This window comes from Brienomyrus brachyistius, unplaced genomic scaffold (assembly GCF_023856365.1).
Source record: "Brienomyrus brachyistius isolate T26 unplaced genomic scaffold, BBRACH_0.4 scaffold157, whole genome shotgun sequence".
Classification (NCBI taxonomy): Eukaryota; Metazoa; Chordata; class Actinopteri; order Osteoglossiformes; family Mormyridae; genus Brienomyrus; species Brienomyrus brachyistius.
In genome coordinates, this window is record NW_026042432.1 from 127,097 (window position 1) to 143,015 (window position 15,919).

Genomic DNA, 15,919 nt, shown 5'->3' on the forward strand with positions numbered 1-15,919 from the left:
ATTAAGAGGCTCACTTAGGGGCCCAATTGTCAAACCACTCAACCAACCCTGGGATTTGAACCAGCAACCTTCTGATCACAGGCACAACATTCTCCACACAGGGACAACAAAATCAGTTGTTAAAATCAGTTGTTAAAATCTGAGTTAAATCAGGTACATATCTATATATTATCTCCCATAGCTCAAAAAAATAACAGTGCAAAGTTTGTGGGTTCATGTCCCAGAAAGTGCATGTAAATTATAACCGTTCATTCTACTGTAAAAAGCTGTGGAGAGAAGTGGTAAATATATTAATCATAATTAGAAATAAATCAAAATTACTGTTCATATGTACACATTATTACACCTCTTATTAAAGTTATATAACATATAATAAGTTATATAACCTACACAAATTAACTGTTACAATTAGCCACCAGAGTTTAAGCACCAAGGAAATATTCTCAGAGCCCTTAAATGCACAGAGGCTGCATGCGGCCGTCAGATGGGTTGCTAACTCTTTATCACGTTAACTGACAGAGCAATCCAACCTGATGTTTTTTTTTATCGGTTTAACAGAGTAGCAATACCCCTGTAGCAATGAAAAGACCTGCGTGTCCACCAGAGAGCAATTACTGTGGCGATCCACCGTAACGCGGAGTGGAAAAACAAGGATCGTTTTCAGATCTTTGTTGTGAAGTCAGTTCAGGTACCCTACATCAGCTCCGTGCTGTAACACGCCCGTGAAGGTTCGCTAACACAGAGAGCAGACTAACATACCACTGGCCTGAGAGGCATCCAAAGTCCCAATGAGAACTAGTGAAACGTAACCGAAGATCTTAGCGCTAGAACTAAGCATCACTGAAGCTGTCCAATTGCACTATATGGACAAATGTATGTGAACACCAGCTTGTCCAACATCTCACTCTGAATCAATGGGTATTAATATGAAGTTGGCTAACCCTTAGTTGCTGGAATAGCCTGCGCTCTTCTGGGAAGGCTTTCCATTATTGATGCTGGTGATCAGGTCCCTTTATGTGAGCCTATGTGGCCGACCACTCCACAGCTATAGCAGGACAGACACGTGGAGAACTGACTCGTTGGAAAGGTGTCCAATGACGGTCCTCGGTTGACTGACCTCTGCTATATGACCACCCACTCTGCTGGCAGTGTTTGATGCTGCAGATTGCGTGACTGTTTGCTTAATTATACACCTGTATGTCAGCAGTGGGTGTGGCTTGTATGGCCAATCCCTGTAATTATTACGGGTGACCATACAGTGCATCTACCCTGCTGAAACTGCATCAGTTAGTGCCGTGCATAGAATGAGAGTGAATTGATTGTTGGTTATCCAAGAGGGGCCACAAAATGGGGGTCATTTTCACTGGTTCGAGGAAAATTCGCAAATGTTCAGGCACCCCCCCGCTTCAGCAGGGGTGGTCAGTCTTATCCAGAAAGGGCTGTTGTATGTGGGTCAAACCCTGCATACACTCTGGCCCTTTGCAGATAAGACTGCCCACCCCTGCTTTACTGGGTGCATTTTCACAATGTGTAATCACTGCTGAGTATCCTTCACTAAAGTAGAAAAAAAAAATACCAAAGCACCAGTTTTGCATGCTATACGACAAAGGTCAGCCACACGCAGAACACAGAAACACAGAAAATTTGTATTTCATTAGCCTACTAAACACCACCTCACCCTCTAAAACCCACCTAATTCGTCATCTGCCACTGTTCTCCTGTTGCCTACCCAACGGAGCACACTTAAACCAGAATAATTATGGCCTCCTACTAACGGTCAGATGGGTTCCATTAACTGGGACCCGGTTGGCTTAGGGCCAATAATCAATCACCATGGAGATGGAACTGATCGGGTTAATTCAGCTTCGTCCAGTCAGCTCACCCTACACAGATGGGAACAATACAAAGATTCATTCCTTGTACAATTATATGAAAATGAGAGGAGGCAATCAAGCTGATTACTGGACATGCTCACTAGCCTAATTAAAAACAGAGAGGAAAGAGAGGAAATGTCAGCTGTTTTCAGGCTGAATTTTGCTGTAGGGGGCTGGACACTATCGCTTCCCCCACGCAGGTCAGTCGCTATTTTTTCTACCTTCCAGTCATTAAGTTAGAAATGCTGGAGTCTCGTCGTAGGTTCACTACCGCGATCCGAAGGTTCCCAATCACATGCTAGGTGACACGTAACAGCAGTCCGGCTAAGTGACGATGCAGCCTAATGGAGCACGTAATGCTCAGCAGAAACCGCTAATCCTGCTAATCGGCCCATTGACCTACAGTGTGCTGCAAACTGGGAGCACGGGGGGGGGGGGGGGGGGGGGTTATTCTACGCTCCAGAAAACGGGCAGGGTACTGAACCTCTGACCCTGCAGGGTCGGCAAAACAAACTGCAGAGTTTATGGACTGCAGCAGTAGTACGATTAGATCGGTATATTCCGTTACGTAGCCGAGATACAATAGAGTGAAATACCTTTTAAACAATACCAATTACATTACTGCTGCTTGCAGCGTAAAACAGATACATTAAGGCTTGGAAGGATACAGTTTAGCATGTAATGACGGAAAATCCTAATGGGATCTGCTACAGTGCACTTCCATATGCTTTATAACCTGCTATAATTTCCCCCTGCGTTAGAGGGATACTTTATCAGTTACTGTACTGTATTGATTTACCAAGTTGCTTGCAGTAACAACAAGCTCGCCCTTCAAGGCATGTCAGCATTTCGCGCAAAAATCTCGACGGCTCTTTTCAAGAAGTGATGCTCCTCACCTTCTCCACTCTGGTCGAAAAGATGCGATAAACTAACGCAGATCGTATACGATCGGGGCTGATTTTGGAGTTAACGTGGTATAGCGACGGTATGTAAAACACGATCGCACGTACAGAGATGATTTCACTGCCTTCTTTTCTTGGCACATGTGACTGCTCTTTGAAATATTTCACCACCAAAAAAAGTCAGCGGCTTACAAAACCATTTCTATATAAAGAATTTTGTAGAGTGTCTGTCTTTCTGCTGCTTGCCCTGAAGTTCAACTTGCTTTAACGCTGGCAAGAAATGATTTTCCCACTAAATTCCTAAGGATTAAAGTTGACCCCTTATCCCAAAAGACAAAAACAGCATGTCCCGTGATCTGACAAAGATCCGTGACTTTTTTTCAATAAGATAGAAATTGTGTTTTCTACTTTTGTCACACGCAATTAGAAAAGGAATTCAAGATTTACACACCAATACTGGTCAAAAAGTTTTACAAACATTATTTTTAGGAACATGATAAATCTTGCTTCCTGAAGCAAGCGTCCTAGCCAGTTTTAACTGGCATGCTAATTCATCTTCAATGAAATTCTGACAATATATGGGTATATTAGGTATGGACCTCAAACTGGAGATTAGCTAAGAAAATAATGGTTTGCTTATCATTATGAAACAATTTCACGTCCTGTTGTATTGCTAGTCTTCCATGAACATGGCATTTGCCAAAGTCAAATTACATGTACAATATTATTGTTAATTACAGAACGTCATGACTGGTAGATGATAAATCTGTGTAAATATATCCAGTTTCTATAAGTGACCCATTGAGAAATACTTCTTTAGATATTAAATGTGTCCCTTAGCTACAAAACCTACAGAAATATACTTGTAAGTATTTGTGTAACCGAATGTCTTGCACATCCCGCATACCGACAATGATGTCTTCTTGGCCGGACAGGGGAGGTCAAAGCATCAGTTTAGCCACGCACCCAACCAGGCTACTCAGAAGAAGAGGAAATTCGTTATTCGTTAAAGGGAAGGAGAACATTATCTTGGGCCATTTTCAACGTCCCCACATAACAAGGCATTCAGTCTGTGCTTGGCTACGTCAATTTGTGAGCCCAGAGGAAAGACTCTGCCATGTGTTTTAATGGTAAGCAGTTGGTACAGTAGTTAAGGATGTGTAATGCACCGGCTCCCCGTTCAAGTTCCAGGTCTCCTGCTGTAGGACTCCTGAAAACGATACTGCCGTACACATCCTGCTCCTCAGATGCCAAGTAAAATGTGCGCGATGGATTTCCTGCGTCTCCTGCAGTCACGGATTTCCATACGGAAGCTGCAGGCATGAAGATGTCTGTCAGGGCCCTCCTGCTTGTAATTCACTCTGGGTTTCCGAGCAAGATGTCTGCCACTGACCTCTCCCTCACTCAACCTTGTAGGGCTATTACCTGTGACGCGCGTGTTAATGAGCAGCACATTGATTTACTCTCACTAGTTTTTCCATTTGTAATCGTATGCTACCAGGGCCTTGGAAAAGAAATTTAGAGTCCGTAAGACCAAAGACCTGTTTATTCTCACTGTCCTGCTAGAATATCTGACCGTCAAGGAGGATAAAACTAATTTTACTGAAACAGTTCATGCACATATCAGAAACAAAACAACAACAAAAAATTTTTAAATACATTATAAATAAAATATTTTTTCCAGTTTTGTGGAAAAAAACTAACAATCTATTGCTCGTTTCTTTTAATTCACTACCCTTACTGCCAGTGAATTATGTTCTTTTATAATTTTCAAGATTTTTTTCACACATCACACTAATTCCACCCATCGCGGGATCTCTTACCCACTGAGAGCACTTCCTGTGGTGGTCAAAGTGTTTACACAGCGGCCGGCGAGCCCTCGGCGTATGTCACACAAATGTTTCCCTCCCGCGTTTCTGTAAGTAATTCACATCCTCGCGGCTGACATGTGTGACCCCGGACGCTGGGCTGCCAAGAAGGTCTCAGTGTGTCTGAAATCGCTCCCACAGAGAGGATGCTTTCCCAGGAAGCAGAGTAAGCCACCTCTCCCACAAGAGGCGTTTCTCAGTGGCGGACAAAAGCCCGTTCCGGATGTTTCTGAATGGGTTAATTCAGTCGGGCGACTGCACGTGTCTACGACAACTTTCAGAATGACTTTATTTCGGTGAGTTAATTACGTGATGTCATTTCCTGAAAGTTCACCTAAACTAAACACTATTGTTTGCGATATATTTGTTTGTTTGAAAGCGACTTTTGAACCAGTTTTATATAAATCTTTGATAACCGCATAGAAAATTAAATGTTTTACAGTCCAAAAATCCAGATACAGAAACTGGGCAATGAAATATTTAGTACTCGAAAAAAACACGAAAAATAATACTTCCCAAAACATATAAACTTATTAGAAGCGGGTTTTTTGTATCTCATCAATCAGTGTATTAATCATCACTGCAGGATTCTAAATTAGGTCAAGATAATTCCAAGCGTTTCGAAAGGATAAATGTTTACGTTTAAGCCCAAATTGCAAGCCGAAAAAGTCTGAGAAGAAGTGGAACGGTTTTAAAGTTGTGGGAACTCAGACTGGGTGGGGTGTAATGATCTTCAGCAGAGACACACATGCACGGGGTTCCTCCAGCAATGAAATACACATGTCAAGTGCGGACATGGGGTTGTTTACTTGATTTCTGCAGCAGGTGATGGCTGTGACTATCAACAGAACATTATTTCGCAATATTAGTTACTCAGCAGCACGGTTAGTTAAGGACTCACAATCCGTAGCACAAAAAAAACAGAAAACAAAGTACTACACTAATAATTTAAAAATATACACATATTCACTTTTTAGTACACATTCACAGCGGGAAGCAAAATAAACTTCACTTTCACAATATTGATCTCTTCCTCCCTACATCTTATTAAACTTATGCTTCTTTGACTTGCTCCTTCGTGTATGTGGGGTTAATACATTTCATGACGTATAATTTTTCGTCAAACAGAATATGGCATTCCATGTGCTTATTTATCAGTCCGAGTAACTATGCCATTATCGCGTATCTGTAAACATTATAAAGTATATATCCGTAGATTTGGCTCAACGAGGTTATCAAGGTAAAACTGTCACCTGCTCGTTTAAAAAAAAAGACAGAAACACTTTACTTATTTAAATGTTAATACAAGGTGTTCAGAGATAACATATTACAATATTCATATAAAGGGCTTTAAATACAAGGCTATAATCCAAAGGATAAAATGGTAAAATACATGAGATCTACATGTTATTGACCATCCATGGATAGGAAAGCCTTCGTAAGTGATGAATATATTTATTTAACGGTACTTACAGGTAAGTAATTAAGATCGTTCTCTTCATACTGATGGCAGCTTATGAGATGAGAGGGTAGATTGTGAACCCCACCCTCAGGCTGCTCTGTGGGACCCCCCTGAGTGTCCTCCCCCACTGTGGGGGGTCCCAAGGCTCAGATGTGACCTCACCGCGCCTTGCCTCGCTCGTTCTCTGGTCATCCCTGCATATGCAATTCCAATCCTGCAGGTGGCGCTCTGCTGCATCATGTCCCAGAATCACCCACCCGACGAAAATTAAAGTAATACTTCCGCCGAGTTTTGGGGGCATTGGGGGAGGCGTGAAGCGTCCAGGGTCACGGCGCACACCAGACCCGCCTTTGGGTGTCGGTACATTAGGACCTAAGAGAGTCTGCCATTTAATGGACCGGCATCCTTTAATGTGAAGTTCAGTGCTGGCTGCTTGCAGGGGGGCAAGGCAGGGATTTTGGTGGGGAGTGGTGTTTATCTTGGGGGCAGCGGGGAGGGCCAGCCAGCAGCTCAGTTGTCGCTGTACTTGCGCATACTCCGTTCCGTGTAGTGGTTGTTGGGCTCCTGGTTCTTATACTGGATGCTCGTCCCATTCAAAGGTCCTGTGCTATTGGCCAGAGTTGGGGTGTGACACCAACAGCACAGGCAGGACTGCCAGAGACAGAGGAAGATGGATGTTAAAGCAAGGAACCCAGAGTCCTAACACTCGACACAACTTTAGCCTTGTCCTACTATAAATGGCAGTCAGATCCAGTCATCGACCTGATTAATGCATTTTCCGCAATATCTATTTACTGTATAAATTGGACTAAAGCCACGGTGTTTTTTTTTCACAGGGTGAACATGCCCGGAATCCACATCCCGCTCTGCACTGGGGATGTTATGTGTTTAAGCATCGGTGTCTTTCCCAATCCATCAAAGCGGCTCCAGCAAAATATATAAACCGCTGCTCTAAACAGCAGAAGACGATGACCCATGTGACAGGAGGAGTTCACCTCAAACCCACGGAACAGTAACGATTAAAAGGCGACCTCAAATCAACGTTCTTGCCCAGCCGTTTTACCACCGTTACTTCTATCCGCGGGATTTAAAAAAGCATTGCAAAGATAAAATTTACGATAAACATAAAATTCAAAGTGAAGGACAGACACCAAAGCTCAGCATTACTGTCGGAGTAATTACTATAATAACTGCTATTTTTATTCGTAGCTGTTCCTTGTTGCATCCAACGCCTCGTCGCATTTGCTGCAAGCTTACAAATGTAAACCTAATTTTTTTTTTTAAATCGCAGTGGGTCTATATGAATCAAATGGGTGCAGACTGTGGTAATTATGTACATGAAGTCTGCAAACGATATTCAGCCAATCAGTAATTTTAAAAAAGTATGTCTTTTTTTTTTAATTGCTGCAAGTGCCGTGTCGATGGTAGCAGGAAGCAGCTCTTTCTGACAGCGCTGTGAAAGTTTGGCAGCCTGCCCCCCTCTCCACCCCCGAAAGAGGCCCGCATTTCCTCCCACGCGGGTCCTCCGTCGGAACATGCAGGCCGTGACCCCTTCCGAAAAGCCAGCTCGTAAATCACGGTGCCGGCTTACATTTTCCTGCAGAAATGTCATCAGTACCAGCCTCAATCTTCCGAGCCATCGGGCTCTGGCTGGGAGGAGGGGGGGGGGGGGGTATTTGGATTTTCTTTCTTTGCTGTTTTATCTTTTTTCGCCCCGGATGATTAAAGGGGAAAGCGGTGTTTGTGTTTGGCAGAGTTAAAGGGGAGGTCTAACCTTGAAGCAGTTCTTGAATTTCTTGCTGACGAAATACAAGATGATGGGGTTGATGCAGGAGTTCACGGTGGCCAGGTTGATGCCGAAGTAATCCAGGATTAACAGGAAGCTGAAGCAGAGGTAGAATAAGCTGAGGGAACATCTACAACCATCATTGATAACGACTAACAATCTAACTGATCACATTAATGTACATACAGACCCTATATTCATATTTCACATTATGAGGAACAGAAAATGACCCATGTGATCGGCGAGCAGATGAGGAACGGACTACATACTTAAGGAGGTCACACCGATTTTTGTCTTCTTCATTGTAGGCCATTTTTTTCAGCAACCTGCTGAGATGAAGGGGGAACCAGCAAAGGGCAAAGATGACGACTAAGCAGAAGACAGCCTTGGCCACCTCCTTCCGCTGAAAGACAACATCATCTGGATTAAAGGGTGTTCACGGGGATCCAGAGAAAAAAACTACATTTATGGGAGAAGAGGTGGTCCAGAGATGCTTCAACCCACGTGCGCCCAGAAACGGCACCGCATCAAGGAACGAAGGTGGTCTGGGTCTTCTCATGGAGGTATGGTATCTCACCTGCTTGAGATGCTCGCTCAGAGCGATCCGCAGCGTTCCATTCCTGTGGTGGAGCATCTTGCAAGTCATGAGAGTGTAGAAGACGGCCGTGCAGGCGAGGGGCATGCAAAAGTAGAAGCCGAAATACCACCAATCCTTGGCCTTTGTATAAAACTAGAGACACAGCATGACAGAATTTTTGGTGAGACGATACATTTACAGAGAGGTCTTCTACTTTGCCGGCACACATCAAAACATGCTCAAGAGATAACACTGTCAGGAAGTAGGAAAGTCCGTTGCAGAGATGTGTTATTGTACAGCTGGCCCAGGTAAAATTTCATCTGTTATTGCAGAGTGCTGGTGGGTGTGGTGGTTTGCGCGTCAGGCTGGTAACGACATGCTGTGACATTTCCTGCCCCCGCGCAAAACCGACCCTTCCTAATAATTCATTCAGAAGTCCCCCCCCCCCCAACCTCCCTAACCCCACCCCTTCCCGTTTTCCAAAGCGCCGCTATTTCTAGAGTCAGCTGGACCATCTTTCAGCCGCCCGGGATGAGGGATTAATACAACAGGAAACAGGAGGACGAGGTTCCCCCCCCCCCGCCCGTTGCAAAGGCTTACTTCACAGCAGTGCATTGTGGGAGACCCAGAATCTTTTCACCAAGTACACCGGGAGGACCAGCCCAGATAAATCCTGCCCGGTAAACTTTACACTTAAGCAGAACTGAAGTGCTATGTCTAGTTCTGTTAGAAACAGGGCCTGTCTGTGCAAAAGGCCAGTGTTAATGGATCAGAACTGATGCAATATTAATGGAGTGTAAAACCACTACCTTTATGTTATAGATACACATAACATGCCTTTAAATATTGCATACTAGAATGAAATATTTAAATAAAATTACAAGCTAAAATATACTGCCAGAGCAGATGCTGCAACGGTAAAGGGACTAGATGTCTGACTCCCAAACCTGCACAGAGTTAGCTGATGCGCCCTTGAATAAAAAACCTCTGAAATGTAGATTGTCTCATATCTGATATATGTTATATTCTTGGGAAGAGGTAAGCAGCGTACGTGCATAAACGGGGACTGTGGTTTCAGCATACAGGTGCTGTAGGTGATGTTTCTGTGGTTGAAGCTGACGATGGTGAAGCCGAGGGCCTCGGGCACGGCTAAGATGATGGAGAGGACCCAGATGGAGATGATTTTGATGGCCGTCACCACGGGGATGCCCACGCCTTGTACGCGACTCCAGGAAGCCACGGCTCTGTATCTGTCACCAATAGAAGCGCGGGGACCCCTTAGGACACGCCCCTCACATTTGCATATCAGCTTTCTGAGGTACATCCCCCTCTGCCGTCGCGCAAGTAGAACGAAGACCTTTAGTTTCAGAAGTCAAGCCAAGCAGCGTCTTACGTAGGGTGGCCATTATCCAAATTCTGCAGGCTTTAAGCTTCTAGACCAAGAGAAATCATAATACGACAGAGATTCATTTCTCACTAAATCCGAATAGAATTTTTTTTTTTAAATACAACATTTAACAGATGTAATTGTGATGCACAGTGTAATAAATGGTTCCTTAATTATCGTATGCAATAATATACTACATTTTAAACTAAAATGAGTTAAAAGGTACATGATGATAGAACAAGAGCAAGAATTACAACTGATCTGTCTAATTCCAGAATTGTCCCAAACACACTTAGCTTTTAATCGTGTGAACATTTATGTCGAAACCGAGAAACGCTGAAAGGGGTTCAGTCCCAGCAAAGTTCACAGCACTTTCGTCACCCCTTCGTCCCGTCTGTCCCTGTCGACATGCTATAAACCTGCTTATTTATGACTAGCAGCTGTACTGCCTCGCTAAAAGGATATACATATATTTTGAATATAAACATTAACATAAACATACCAAAGGCAGCGTTAAAACATTTTTTTTCCATCAACAATTCAGCTTAAATTTTAAACAGACAATATTACTTTACATTTCACGTTCCCAGAAGGACACTTAAGCGTTTACATTAAAATCCTTATACAAACACTTCAGACTACTTAAAACCGCTCAGGCCACCTCCCAGCACGTGACGTGCGAATCGCACTGTGACCAGGAGGCACGTCCGGTCGCGCTGCGGTACCTGTCCACGCTCAGGGCACAGAGGTTGAGGACGGTGATTCCCACAGACGCCTTCTGGATGAACGGCACCATCTTGCACAGGAAGAGGCCGAACGGCTTGTCATCGAAGGGAAACCGCATGGCCAATAGCTGGGAGAGAAAACAAGACTGAGGCCTAAGGAAGCTACGGAGAATCAAGTGCACCGGCCGGTGTGACATGCGGACACTGCAATACAGATGATTCTAAGGTACAACAGCAGTCCCTCCTGGGACATGAACATTCCCCATTGGGGTTATAAACTCATATGAATCTCTATGTTACTTGCTGGTCTGGAAAAGAGCGAATAAGTATAAATGAGGTACAGGTCGCCCTCGACTGACGTAAGCAATCCATCCCACTAATGCTTGCGTATGTCAAATTTTTGCGCAATTACACGTCAGATTTACCTTCCCATACCATTCAAGACACCATATAGCAAAGAGCACATAATCCAAAAATTTACTAAAAATATATCAGAACGTACTGAATATGCTAGAACATACTAAATAACACATATTAAATAAATGCTTAAATTTCCGTATAGGCACACATTGCCTTTTTGTGTTAGCGTTCCTGTACACTCTACAATCTCAGCTATTTTGTTCGTAAGTCCGCATTTACTTAAGTTGGTTTTAGGTAAGTGGAGCACAGCCTGTATAGATTAATACATCAATGAGGGACAAATGTTTGCTTTGCAAATGAACCCTGTAACAGTTCTGAGTTCTGGGTAGTGTCTCCCCAGCACGGCCTGTTCTGGGACACTGATTATGAGCACAGTTTAGCTAGCGCTTATCTGTCGCCCTAAGGACCTTCCCTGACTAATGTACGTGGCTGTTTCCAAACGGGTCTCACAAGTGTCTTTTGTGGCTAAGAGGTTTATGTTGCTGTCATGATGTGAGTCAACGGTACAGGAGACACAGGGCCTCTTATGGCGAGACGTCCTCTGCTGAGTTACAAATGACCCCGAGCCGGTCAAGGGGCACCCATTCCTTCCTGAGTCTGCTTCAGGATCCAGCTGGACTTCAGCCACTGGCTTTTCCTAGAACAGGGACTGGAACTCAAGAAGCCAAACAGGCCCGCCCAAGTGGGCCAAAGCTTCAGGGTGGCGAGGGGAGGGAGAGTCTAATCAGGGGCAACACTGGGTGTGGGGCAAAATGGACACCCGTCAACAGTCCTGGTGCTACGCTGGCCTGCCTGGATTGGTGGGGGACTTTTTTTATTTTATACTCTCTCATTTCCGGAAAAGCATTTTTATAGTTCAATGTATATTATTGTTTTTATAGTATAGACAGTGATGGGGACACAAGGAAAATTGAGGTGGTGGTGGTGGGGGGGGGGGGGGGGGGGGCGTGTTTGGTGATGCACCACAGTCCCTCTGAGGTCAAGTGGCAGAAGTAGAGGGCTGTGGAGAACCTGCCTAACACCAAACATGCCAATTTAGGTTTGTCCATCCAAAAAAACAATGCACAGTGATTACTTCACTAGATAATCAAACATAGGTCTAATATTAAATCTGTTTTATCAAGGGAATCAGTTTATCTGTTGACTTCTATTTAGACTATTTAGAATTTGTGGCTTATCATTCTGGGGATAGGCCCAGTTGTTATTGAGTTATATTTATAGTAGAATTATAGTTGAATAATGATGCTGTATAGCAAACTCCACTCTATCAAGATCAAAACCTAAACATGGGTGAAGTATAACTTGACAATATAGGCAAGACATTTAAAACGTTTAAATTAAATCTCTCACTAAAAATATAAACACTTTCCATTTTTTTACACGTTTACCCATGAAAGTGTATTGTAATACCTTAAATATTAGTAGGACAAGCCTGCTGGCTCGAGCCAATGAGTGACGCAGGCAAAAATTTCAGCCGCACGTTTCCCGTAACACTCAGCGCACGAGGGGAGCAGACGCTACGAAGGACAACGGCCATAAGAAGGGTATAAGGCCGACGGGGATCACTTAACATGACGGGGCACAAATACTTCGTAATAACTGTGTTACTACTGAAATACAAATTATAAACGAATCAGGAACAAATATATTTTCTACTAGAGATATAAGATGCTTCACGATTCATTAATGATGAGCAAACATGAGGTCAGTATTTTGCTTGTGTTATTCATGACTTGCTTCTTCAGTAGTTCGTAAAGACTCATACAGTAACAAATGCAGTGACTGCTTGAGAAAACATGCATCACGATTTATTAATGAATTAACATATGATCAGTATGTAATTAAGACTTTGTTTATGGTTAATTAATACATAAGTAATAGTATTATATTAATGTTAAAGATTGGTTATACAGTATCGCTGTAAAAATCCCACAGACTTGCGTAATTGGATGCGTGAGGTCCAGCGACAGTGTTTATTACCACTAAAACTCATTTGCTTGGGCCCCCTGAAGTTTGCGGGGTGGGGGGGTAATAGTCCACAAACAATCACTAGCTACACTAAATACTAAATAGGAGAAGCTGATGCAGCGTGTTTTGTTAATCAGCTAGCTATAGCTAGGATCTTCTGATTCTATTCACTATTTATTAAGTATTTTTTGGGGGAAGGGGGTAATTGTTTTTAGTGCGGCACCAGAAACGACAAATCCGACTCTGGTGAGGAGGGCAAACCAACCTTGTAGACGATAATTGGCATGTCGATTACGATATAGATGATGTCCCCCAGCGCCAGGCTGGCGATCAGCGCGTTGGGCCCGTTTCTCATGCACTTGTTCTGGTATATAATCCGCAGCAGGGTGGCGTTGCCCACCAGGCCGACGACGAAGACGATGCAGGAGAATAAGGTGTTGATGTACTTTGCATAGCTTTTGATGGACGTGGTGCCGTCGCACGCAGGTAGGACCAGTGGGCGCATCTTCACCGAGTTGTTGAAGCGACGGGTCATTTGGGCGTCGGGGCCCGGGACGGGGCCGTCCGTGCCGTTAATCTGACACGTCCCGCTGGCGGCCAGGCACACCACCGCCAGCAAAACGCACAGAGTGGAGGAGGTCATCTCCAAGCGCATTCCGCAACCCCACAAAAGGCAACAATATCGGGCCCCTCCGCCGGTCGGGGAGGCTAAGAAAAGAACAGAAAGGAGGAAGCACGCGGTTAGGCTCCTCTGGGAAAAACTCGTTTTTGGATGCTTACATCAATCAACAGCGCAAGATTTGTGATTATTTTTCTATTATATGCAAAAGCAACATCAGTTCCCGACACGTAGCAGAGACTAGGTTGAAAAGTCACATTTAAGTGTCTTAAACTAACAGTTTCCGTAGATTAAAAATCCCCAGATTTGAAGAGAGTGACAGTAAAGAAAGTTCACTCTCGCATTGTGAGACTATACGTTACCGTCAGCTTCTCTAGACTTCTAACAAGCACTTGTAATGGGGCACAGATGGTGGAGTCAGGCGTCTCTCCCCGCAGACCCAGTACATATCGGATTTGAGAGGCAAACGTGAAGTTTAGCCTTTGATTGACAATTGCTTGTCCTATTTAACTTTCATTCACCAGTTTTGAACGTCCGATACGTTTTTCGTATAAGTTTTTTTCCGCTGATTAACATTTCGACAAAAAAGATTTCGTTCTGCATCCTAACATTCCGGTCCTGATTTCCCCTGAAAAACGTTTTTCTTCAGTCAACAATTAAACAAACATATTGAAACACACCGGCTAGTTACAAACAGATCCAAAGCCCCCTTTATGTGTTTTTCAATTAACTGTAACCCTTACCAACATAAGCGGTTGGAAAATGGATGGATGGATAGATTAATTATATTTTGAACCGCAGGCAATTAATGCGTCACGGTAACTAAGGAAAAGTCCACAATTCTCAACAGATACGCGGTAAACGTAAACTATGCGCAGCATGTAATCATTCATCAGTAATAACAAAAGATCTTTTATATCCACTGTTATAACCATCCTGTTTCTTGGCCAATCTCTTGACTGGCATCTAGGACACAAAAATCTGACAACCCCTCTCAGTTTCTGATCAGGAGAAAGCTGACGGGAATCGGCGACAGAACATAAACTGATATATCTATAAATAATAAATGCATCTGGTTTTCACCTACCGCTCCTAAAGTGTTTGTCTCCCTTGGAAGCGTCTAACAAAGTTTCAGACGAGGCCCCCAGACATCTGCATCACATCGCATGAGTAATTAACGGAGTATCAAAGTATATGACTATCCCCCTTGGTTTGTGCGTCTGTTGTGTGGTTCTGATCATTCCGTCTCACGGTTTTCCTGTGGAGAGTTTCTCTTTCCTCCCCCCCCCTGTCCTGTGTGAGCTGCCGCGGAGCACTTTGACTGGGTGGGATTATAAATCTACACCTCCCCTAAGTTACCACAGCTGCCCCCAAAGAAAACAGTCACTCCGGCTGCACTGCCTTCTGACAGCCACGCCGGCGCAGCCGCTCGTATGCATCTGGGACTCGGCGGCTCCCGATCCGCGCTCCTCCTGCACGGTGCCCCCCCCCCCCCCCCCCCCCTTTGCACAGCTAGGCTTCCTCTGCTAAAAGCCTCAACAATAACGTCGGGAGATAAAGACGCATGGAAGCAAACTTTTTTTTTTCTTTCGCGCGGTCCTCGTGTCTTCAGCTTCCCAGATGAGATGGAAGACAAAACAACGACTTGGAACGATCTTGTACCTTTAAAGGGCAGAACAATACGCGTTCCAATAAAGTGAAAGCTCAGATACTCTACCCCAGTGCGCGACAAAAGCCGGGCAACTTCATTCTGGTCCCATAAGTGCGTTGCAACTCTGTTAAACTAAAAATAAGAACGAATCAATATGTTATATTATGATATATTCGGGTTCAATATATAAAGCGGTTTATCTAGAGAAAGCTAAACAGGGTACAAAGCCGCGTTTCATCACATATGGTTTCTCATTATGTTTGCTTACTATTTTTTAAATATGATCCTTTCTTTGTTTGGTTGTTGATAATAAGAAAGCAAATTTCAATATGCACTTTATTTGCAGAACTCCACATGTGAAATAATTTTGCCAAATATGTTAGGAAAATACGTCGTACGTGCTACCACGATTGCATGAAATAATTTACCACGTGTACGTGCATTGCTTAAGGTCCGTAAGTCACGTGCGGCGGTCTGGGGCATCGACCTCACACTGAAAGCATAACGGATTTCCCGGCTTACACATTGTCATAACAGTGTCGTCGTATTATTTTTTTTTTATATTTGCTTCAGACTTACTGTGATAGAAATAATGTATGTTTTCAAGAGGTGAAAATCGTGAATGAAAATTTGCATCACGGGAGGATAAATAAACGGGTGACGTCAGTCCCCAATTCCCA

General features: G+C 43.8%; 1 protein-coding gene and 1 long non-coding RNA gene across 2 annotated transcripts; one reads left to right on the forward strand and one right to left on the reverse strand.

The window, feature by feature from the left end:
- The first annotated feature begins 4,592 nt into the window (after positions 1-4,592).
- On the forward strand, positions 4,593-7,294 carry LOC125728110 (uncharacterized). The gene is made up of 3 exons (XR_007388926.1): positions 4,593-4,694; positions 4,786-4,940; positions 6,943-7,294. It is a non-coding gene; the product is annotated as an uncharacterized LOC125728110 (long non-coding RNA).
- ednraa (endothelin receptor type Aa) lies at positions 5,433-14,949 on the reverse strand. Its single transcript, XM_049005195.1, has 8 exons — positions 14,676-14,949; positions 13,235-13,677; positions 10,582-10,709; positions 9,521-9,719; positions 8,470-8,622; positions 8,162-8,295; positions 7,881-7,989; positions 5,433-6,757 (listed from the first exon to the last, which is right to left on the reverse strand). Exons 2-8 carry the CDS (start codon positions 13,622-13,624, stop codon positions 6,617-6,619), a joined length of 1,254 nt encoding a protein of 417 aa, XP_048861152.1. The 5' UTR covers positions 13,625-13,677; positions 14,676-14,949; the 3' UTR covers positions 5,433-6,616.
- Between the last annotated feature and the right edge of the window lie 970 nt (positions 14,950-15,919).